We start from the raw sequence: 10,000 nt of genomic DNA, 5'->3' as shown, positions 1-10,000 counted from the left end.
GTGTGTGTGTGTGTGTGTGTGTTAGATAAAGTCCTCACCTCTGGAGTTCTCCACCAGACCGAGTGTGACGGCGCAGAGTAGGAGGTAAAAATAATCCATATCGGTGTTACTGTGAACGCGGACACACACACTCAACACACTCAACACACTCAACACACTCAACACACTGCTGGCGTACTCCGATCATTGGGGCAAGTGTGTGTGTGTGTGTGTGTGTGTGTGTGTGTGTGTGTGTGTGTGTGTGTGTGTGTGTGTGTGTGTGTGAGTGAGTGAGGCGCAGCGGCTCCGAGCAGCATTGAGAACTTTCAGCTCAGTGGAGTTTCTGCTCTGCACTCAGACATCTACCACCACCGGGTTGCCAGATTTCACATTTACGGCCACATCACATTATTCCTTTTTTCACTTTTAAACCTTTAGAATGCCACAAGAACAATATGACGTGTGAAGACAGAAAGAAAGCAAGAAAAACCGCAGAAAAATAAAAAATAATCAAAAAAATGAAGTATTTAAAAACAATCCATTCCACTGTTTTTCCATTATTGTTCTTTATTAGCACAACAGTGACATCGCCAAATGTAAAGAAAGAAAGAAAGAAAGAAAGAAAGAAAGAAAGAAAGAAAGAAAGAAAGAAAGAAAGAAAAACCATTCGGTAATTTTTTTCCTGCACATTTCCCCATTTTGTCTTATTAAATCAGTCCTAAATTACAGCAGAGGTTTGTAAATGTCCAATCTGGCAACCCTGCACATGGCCTTGAGCCTCTATACCTCTAGAAATGTGGCTTTAATCAGAAGCAGAGAAACAGTTAATGACTGTGGCAGAAAAAAACAGTCTGCTGAGGATTAAACAGCAGAATAGTGCAATATGTGGTGGGAGAAATCATTTAGACTTTAGCAAAAATACAAACTTAATGTAAAGCTTCATGCATTAAGGCATATTATGGAGATTTACTGAATGAATCATTTGTGCACGTGGTAACGAACAGAATCATCTGGATTTGGCCACATCTGGGAATAATAATGACACAATGACGTCATCACCCTGAATCCTACAGTACCATGACTACATTCAGCTTTTGAGCTGTCACAATATGTGTGTGTGTGTGTGTGTGTGTGTGTGTGTGTGTGTGTGTGTGTGTGTGTGTGTGTGTGTGTGTGTGTGTGTGTGTGTTAACATTGTGCATTAAAAGTGAACCATGAATGAATGAAAGTCCCAGATCCTTTTTGTCGTGTGTGTATTGTGATGTATTCTGAAGGTGTGCAGTAACGTGAGGTGTTTATGGCAGAGTAAATGGACGAGTGTATGGAGGAGCGAGGGATAGAGTGGAGTATATAGAAGAGTGCACAGAGGATTGGATAGAGAAGTACTAAAGTGGTCTTCAATAACATGAATACATGAAGAAGACGTAAAAGTATCTCACACTGTCTCGTGTGAAGACTAAACCCCAAATCTGTATCTGCTCGTGTTCAGCATGACACACGTCTGTGACTTTGCTCATGACCACGCAGCATCTACAGAGTCTAGCTAAGCTACATGCTAAACAAACCCCCTGAGGTGTGGGCTCACATTCTGTAGCCAGACTGACTGACTGACTGACTGACTGACTGACTGACTGACTGTCTGACTGACTGACTGACTGACTGACTGTCTGACTGTCTGACTGTCTGACTGACTGTCTGACTGTCTGACTGACTGACTGACTGACTGACTGACTGACTGACTGACTGACTGACTAACTGACTGAATGACTGACTGACTGTCTGACTGACTGACTGACTGTCTGTCTGTCTGACTGTCTGACTGACTGACGGACTGACTGACTGACTGTCTGTCTGACTGTCTGACTGTCTGACTGACGGACTGACTGACTTAGTGACTGACTGACTGACTGTCTGACTGATTGACTGACTGTCTGACTGACTGACTGGCTGACTGACTGGCTGACTGACTGACTGGCTGGCTGACTTACTGACTGGCTGACTGACTGGCTGACTGACTGATTGACTGACTTACTGACTGACTGTCTGACTTACTGACTTACTGACTGACTGACTGACTGACTGACTGACTGACTTACTGACTGACTGTCTGACTTACTGACTGACTGACTGACTGACTGACTTAGTGACTAACTGACTGACTGACTGACTTACTGACTGACTGACTGACTTACTGACTGTCTGACTGACTGTCTGACTGATTGACTGACTGTCTGACTGACTGACTGACTGGCTGACTGACTGGCTGACTGACTGACTGACTGGCTGGCTGACTTACTGACTGGCTGACTGACTGGCTGACTGACTGATTGACTGACTTACTGACTGACTGTCTGACTTACTGACTGACTGACTGACTGACTTACTGACTGACTGTCTGACTTACTGACTGACTGACTGACTGACTGACTGACTGACTGACTGACTGACTGACTTAGTGACTGACTGACTGACTGACTGACTGACTGACTGTCTGACTGACTGACTGACTGACTGACTGTTTGACTGACGGACTGTCTGACTGACTGTCTGTCTGACTGACTGACTGTCTGACTGACTGACTGACTGACTGATGAACCGTCTGACTGACTGACTGACTGACTGTCTGACTGACTTACTGACTGATGAACCGTCTGACTGACTGACTGACTGACTGTCTGACTGACTGACTGACTGACTGTCTGACTGACGGACTGTCTGACTGACTGTCTGACTGTCTGACTGACTGACTGTCTGACTGACTGACTGACTGTCTGACTGACTGACTGGCTGACTGGCTGACTGGCTGACTGACTGACTGTCTGACTGACTGACTGACTGACTGACTGACTTACTGACTTACTGACTTACTGACTGACTGACTGACTGGCTGACTGACTGACTGACTTAGTGACTGACTGACTGACTTACTGACTGACTGACTGACTGACTGACTGACTGACTGACTGACTGACTGACTGACTGACTGACTGACTGACTTAGTGACTGACTGACTGACTGACTGACTACTAGTGTGAGTGCTTTCTTTGGCTGATGAGGTGTTGGAGGTTGAGTGTGTTACAGCTGAATAATCCTACACACACTTTCTCTGCTGCTCAGAGGATGATTTATAAAGCATGTTGATGGCAGGCAGAGTAACGACTCCATCAGATGGACATACACCGGGTCTGTGTGGTGGTTTATGTTAGTAGAGAGAACATGTGGGATACAGTTTAAAAAAGGAGAAAAAATATCCTTCACTGTCTTTTGTGTGATTTCGTGGCATTGGACCAATAGACATAAAAATAAACTACGGAATAATGATAATATTTTTTATTTAAATTATAAAGTCATATACAGGCCGATGTGCTGAGTGGTGCACACTAATGACTAACATTTGGGATTTGATATTCATTCATTCATCTTCTACCGCTTATCCGAACTTCTTGGGTCACGGGGAGCCTGTGCCTATCTCAGGCGTCATGGGGCATCGAGGCAGGATACACCCTGGACGGAGTGCCAACCCATCACAGGGCACACACACACTCTCATTCACACACACACTACGGACAATTTTCCAGAGATGCCAATCAACCTACCATGCATGTCTTTGGACCGGGGGAGGAAACCGGAGTACCCGGAGGAAACCCCCGAGGCACGGGGAGAACATGCAAACTCCACACACACAAGGTGGAGGTGGGAATCGAACGCCCGACCCTGGAGGTGTGAGGGGAACGTGCTAACCACTAAGCCACCGTGACCCCTGATTTGATATTTGTTCCTAATATTATGTCAGAATAACATACGTCATTAACGCAGCCGATTCTTATATTTAAACAAGAGAAGAGAAGAAAAGAAAAGATACTTTTATACGGTTTCTTTAACGGTTTGTACTCATGGTTTAAGTCTTTATAAACAGTTTAGTGCCTCGACAAACACACTGTTTTACTCCCAGGATCTTTTACTAAACTAAGAAACATCCGATGTGTTAGAGCTTGGGAGTGATCTGCGTGGGAGAAGCGATGTGTATAACTCACAGATGTAGACGTGTCTCCACCATGTGCACATGCTCAGACGTCCACAGTGTGGATCTGTATGTTGTGTGTAGTTTATATTCCAGCTGGATATGATGACATGATGCAGTCTTTACCGTCATGTCGGTCGTCACAGGAGATATAAAAGATGAGATAAATTATGCTGTGATGTCTTTACATTAAACTACATTAAACACCTGAAGGTCTAGAGTACAACTAATTATTAATAAAACCTCTTTATTATTATTATTATTATATAAGCTGTCAGTAGTCAGGACAGTTGTCATGCTGTGATGTTTGGGACCCCGTCAGTGTGGACCAGCATTTCATTTAGTCTTGTAGGGGTGAAGTAAATTCTTAGAAAAACCCCAAAGAGGTTCTACTTGGAATGATTTCTCCTAGTTAATGTAGACCCTAAAGCCCTGCCTTATGTGGTTTAGTGGTTTATTTGAAGCAGAAATAAAACCAGTATGCAACACTGGGGTGGAAAATCCAGCATACTGGAGTCGGGGTCTGGTGATGTCTGACCTCCTGCTGTGTTGGTGTTTCTCTGACAGAAAGCAGCTCTATTCATTAACTGACTCATGACTAATTACTGCATACATTCTTAGAAGAAAAGGTTAAACCAAAGAACCTCAAGGATCCTGGATATAACAGAGATTAGATCTGAAATGCAGAGCTGTTCATCCTCTGATGAGTCACGCTGGTGTGTTTGAGACATGGACATGGACATGGACATGGACTTCAGTGTTTCCACTGTGTTCTGTTTTATTGTATTGAGGGACAGCACTAAAGCGGGACGAAGACACGTACTCAGTCTAATTTATCTTTATGGGCTGAGTTTAATGAGTAAAAACATCACTTCCATCACACACTCCCATCACACACTCCCATCACACACTCCCATCACACGCTCCCATCACACACTCCCATCACACTCCCATCACACACTCCCATCACACACTCCCATCACACGCTCCCATCACACACTCCCATCACACTCCCATCACACACTCCCATCACACACTCCCATCACACACTCCCATCACACACTCCCATCACACGCTCCCATCACACTCCCATCACACACTCCCATCACACAGCTCCCATCACACAGCTCCCATCACACACTCCCATCACACAGCTCCCATCACACTCCCATCACACACTCCCATCACACACTCCCATCACACAGCTCCCATCACACACTCCCATCACACACTCCCATCACACACTCCCATCACACAGCTCCCATCACACAGCTCCCATCACACACTCCCATCACACACTCCCATCACACACTCCCATCACACACTCCCATCACACAGCTCCCATCACACACTCCCATCACACAGCTCCCATCACACACTCCCATCACACAGCTCCCATCACACACTCCCATCACACACTCCCATCACACACTCCCATCACACAGCTCCCATCACACTCCCATCACACAGCTCCCATCACACACTCCCATCACACAGCTCCCATCACACACTCCCATCACACAGCTCCCATCACACTCCCATCACACAGCTCCCATCACACACTCCCATCACACAGCTCCCATCACACTCCCATCACACACTCCCATCACACACTCCCATCACACAGCTCCCATCACACAGCTCCCATCACACACTCCCATCACACACTCCCATCACACAGCTCCCATCACACTCCCATCACACAGCTCCCATCACACACTCCCATCACACAGCTCCCATCACACAGCTCCCATCACACACTCCCATCACACAGCTCAGGACTGATGACACTTTTACACCTTTGCAGGATGTCCAGGCTTTAAAACAATCTTGAGGTAATAAAGATCTCTCACTAGTGATCATTAGCATGTGTGACAGCAGCTCACTACCAGTGTGTAAAGCAGCTGTTTATAATCATAAAGAAAAATGTTAAATGTTTCATTCAAACTGTCGTCATCCTATTGGGGGATTTTACATTAACTGTAGCAGTGCTGAGAAGACTCTGCTGACTCTTTCTGTCTCTGACTGACTCTGACTCTCTTTGTCTGTCTCTGTCTGTCTTTGACTCTGTCTGACTGTCTCTGACTTACTCTGACTGACTCTGCCTGTCTCTGTCTGACTCTCTTTGTCTTTCTCTTCGTCTGTCTTTGACTCTAACTCTTTGTCTCTCTGTCTGTCTGCCTCTGTCTCTTCTGACTCTGTATGTCTATGTCTGACTCTGACTCTCTTTGTTTGTCTCAGTCTGTCTCTGACACTGAGTGACTCTGTCTGACTCTGTTTGTCTGACTCAGTCTGACTCTCTTTGTCTCTGTCCGTCTCTGACTGACTCTGTCTCTCTTTGTCTGACTATCTGTCTCTGTCTGACTCTGGTTGTCTGACTCTGCCTGTCTCTGACTCTATCCGACTCTGACTCTCTTTGTCTGTCTCTGTCTGTCTTTGACTCTGTCTGACTGTCTCTGACTTACTCTGACTGACTCTACCTGTCTCTGTCTGACTCTCTTTGTCTTTCTCTTCGTCTGTCTTTGACTCTAACTCTTTGTCTCTCTGTCTGTCTGCCTCTGTCTCTGCTGACTCTGACTCTCTTTGTTTGTCTCAGTCTGTCTCTGACACTGAGTGACTCTGTCTGACTTTGTTTGTCTGACTCTGGTTGTCTGACTCTGCCTGTCTCTGACTGACTCTGTCTCTCTATGTCTGACTATCTGTCTCTGTCTGACTCTGGTTGTCTGACTCTGCCTGTCTCTGACTGACTCTGACTCTATCCGACTCTGTCCATCTCTGTCTGACTCTGTGTGGATGTCTCTGTCCCAGCCACTTATAGCAGGTTATGGTTTTAAGGAAATCTTGTCTTCTTTCTTGTTTGTAGTTTTCTTTCTTCGTCTTCCTTCCTTCGGACATTTCTTCCCTGTTTCTTTTACTTCTATTCTAATCTCTCTTTGGTGTTCTCTTTTAGAACTAGTCCTACTTCCCCAATGTATTCTCTCTCTCTCTCACACACACACACACACACACACACACACACACACACACACACACACACACACACACACACACACACACACACAGACATCTTCCTTCATTGCTCTCTCACGTTTTCTCAAAGCGTTTCTTTGTGTGTTGTTCTCTCTCTCTCTCTCTCTCTCTCTCTCTCTCTCTCTCTCTCTCTCTCTCTCTCTCTCTCTCTCTCTCTCTCTCTCTCTATCTGTGAGCAGCGTGAGTTCAGGTTTCACCTTAAAGTCGCCTCTTTCTCCTTCTGTCTCTTGTGATGTTTTATCTTAGCTGTTAGAATCAAACACTTTCAGGAACGACAGAGTATTTATTCTTCTCTCTTACACAACAATAAGAAAATACTAACACTAACAAACACCTGCACGCAGCGATTGTCGGGGTCCAAGCACCACATTATGTAAAGACCAGATCACATTTTATTATATTTTCTCCAGCACAAAGATATTGCTGTGATTCTGACTGCAGGTGAAATCTTCTGTCTGTTAGCTAGCATGCTAGCATTAGCTACTTAACTAACATCAGTTGTTTTGTGTCTGTTGTGACCTTAAAGTGCTGTGTTTGGGAATTACTGACTGAACCAACAACCTGCTGTGTGTAACCATGCAGTCAGTGGGGCAGTAGCTGGGTGTCAGAGGGGCAGTAGCTGGGTGTCAGCGGGGCAGTAGTTGGGTGTCAGAGGGGCAGTAGCTGGGTGTCAGTGGGGCAGTAGCTGGGTGTCAGAGGGGCAGTTGCTGGGTGTGAGAGGGGCAGTTGCTGGGTGTGAGAGGGGCAGTTGCTGGGTGTGAGAGGGGCAGTAGCTGGGTGTCAGCGGGGCAGTAGCTGGGTGTCAGCGGGGCAGTAGCCGGGTGTCAGCGGGGCAGTAGCTGGGTGTCAGAGGGGCAGTAGCTGGGTGTAAGTGGGGCAGTAGCTGTGTGTCAGAGGGGCAGTAGCTGGGTGTCAGTGGGGCAGTAGCTGTGTGTCAGAGGGGCAGTAGCCGGGTGTCAGAGGGGCAGTAGCCGGGTGTCAGCGGGGCAGTAGCTGGGTGTCAGCGGGGCAGTATGTAAAATCCCTTGGTGTGTTTTTGTATTCTTTAGAAATACAGTGAGAGTACTGGGCCTCAGAAATCTTCTGCACACAGCACTGCTGCTGCCCCCTACAGCCTCACTAGTGTATTACAGTCTACACATGAATAGAGGCCTTGCACTATTGTGTTATAACATGCATCAAACCAAATCAGAAGAATGACATTGAATAGGAAATAGCACAGCAATCTCTGGACTTTGTAAATGATTAAATCATTTTAATTTGAGACCCGGTTCATGACAGAAGACATGATAGAAAAAATCTGTCAGTGGGTTTAAAATATTTATATATTATATAAACACAAGGGTGCTTTGGCTTTGACATGCCAAAGTAAATGTCACATTTAACCCTCCAAATGTAAGGAAATACCCAGTTATGGAGTCCTCACAACAACACAAAGTCATCCACCAGACACATCAGGCCCTCGTCAGGCTGTAAACAGTACAGGAACAGTGTCCAGGCCCTGTACCAAGCGCAGGCAGAGGACCAGCAGGTGCTTTGGAGCCTGGTCCAGGGGGCAGATACTGCTGCAGCAAATACCCCTGCCATTCCCCATACAGAGGCATGCTATGGATGTACTGACATACCCTGACCTGAAGAAGGGAATGTTACAATAGATCAGCTGCACAATGAACAAAGTAAACTTAAACAAAACACTAGTAGTCAGGATCTTGTAGCTGGAGCAGTTCATCACCCAACATCTGGAAGGAGCAGCACAGTGGGTTCAGTGCCACAGAGACGGTGTCCAATTCCCCCGAACTGAGCCCATGCTTTCCAACCCTTTTCCTCCTGTGTCTATATATTACACTCAGCTTGCTGACTCCAAAGACACAGGTGTGTTAACTCCTTTTCTGGTGTCCTGGCATTGTGGGAAATCTGGGCATTTCCATTTTGACGTAATGCAACCTACCCCTGATTGAGCTGGGGCAGTTAGTTCCCACTTCACCACTGATTTTGGGTGCTGGCCAGAATTTCAGATGTTATTGAAGGAAATGTCTCTGAATGTCTCCTGTAGCAGTGTATCACAGTGAGGGAGGGGTGCAGCCTTGCCATGTCGCGTGTGGAGGAGGACCTGCTCCCCCGACCTTCAGAGGAATTCTTCTCTGGGATTTCACTTTGGTGCAGAGACGAGACAAAACTCTCAGGCTTTTGACCAAGTGATTTGTCTTGACCCTGTGTCCCTATTTTACATTTATTAAGATGCAGAGATGCAGGACAAAAGATGAAATGTCCCAAGTGTTGATCCTAAAAAGCTGTTGTGAAAAGTAAGTCCAGGTGTTTTACTGGGGCATTTAGGAAAGGGTAAAACAAAAACAACTCAACTCCATTTCTATTGGTCGTAAAAGTCTATCATAAATAGCTATCAGAAAAGTCTGTAATCGGTGTGTAAGACAACACAACTCACACTATATGCACTTTATTAATGCTACACTGACATTAATAACAGTAATAAAATATAAACAATAGATTATTATTAATGTAGAGTGTAATGTTTTACTCAGCAGTCTTACATGTTTTCTGTTCCCTTCTGTGTGTGTGTCTGTGTGTGTGTCTGTGTGTGTGTGTGTGTGTGGTTTACCACATAATTGCCCCAACCATGTAGTGACATCACAGAAAATACCCCCCCCCCCCACCATAATTAATGCTGAGGTTGTTTTTTCCACTAATACATCAGACTGAACTGATTCTCATTACTGAAGAATTTTTAGCTGTTTTTACTGAAATCTTTCTGCAGAACACAAACTGTAACAACGCCTAAAACATCCTGTGACTTCAGCACAAAACACCTTTTACACTCTCACCTACAGTACAGTGCATCTCTTACACTGCTGTACACATAAATAACCAGTCTTTAGCTTATTCATTAACTGACACCATAAATAATCTTTATTTTAGACTTAAAGTGAACGCAGCGTTTTCCTCACAGCAAGA

The 10,000-nt window shown here is 45.4% G+C and overlaps 1 protein-coding gene across 2 annotated transcripts in view; it reads right to left on the bottom strand.

Annotated features, from left to right (window-relative positions):
• LOC113634806 (A disintegrin and metalloproteinase with thrombospondin motifs 14) overlaps window positions 1-319 on the bottom strand; it is a 48,260-nt gene extending 47,941 nt beyond the window's left edge. For both annotated transcript variants that reach the window (XM_047817670.1, XM_047817671.1), the window contains exon 1: window positions 39-319. In XM_047817670.1, the coding sequence (XP_047673626.1) occupies window positions 39-99 (61 nt within the window). In that variant the 5' untranslated portion in view covers window positions 100-319. The remainder of the gene's footprint in view (window positions 1-38) is intronic.
• Window positions 320-10,000: the final 9,681 nt, after the last annotated feature.

This window comes from Tachysurus fulvidraco, chromosome 8, assembly GCF_022655615.1.
Source record: "Tachysurus fulvidraco isolate hzauxx_2018 chromosome 8, HZAU_PFXX_2.0, whole genome shotgun sequence".
Lineage (NCBI taxonomy): Eukaryota > Metazoa > Chordata > Actinopteri > Siluriformes > Bagridae > Tachysurus > Tachysurus fulvidraco.
This window is presented reverse-complemented; position numbering and strand designations above follow the sequence as displayed.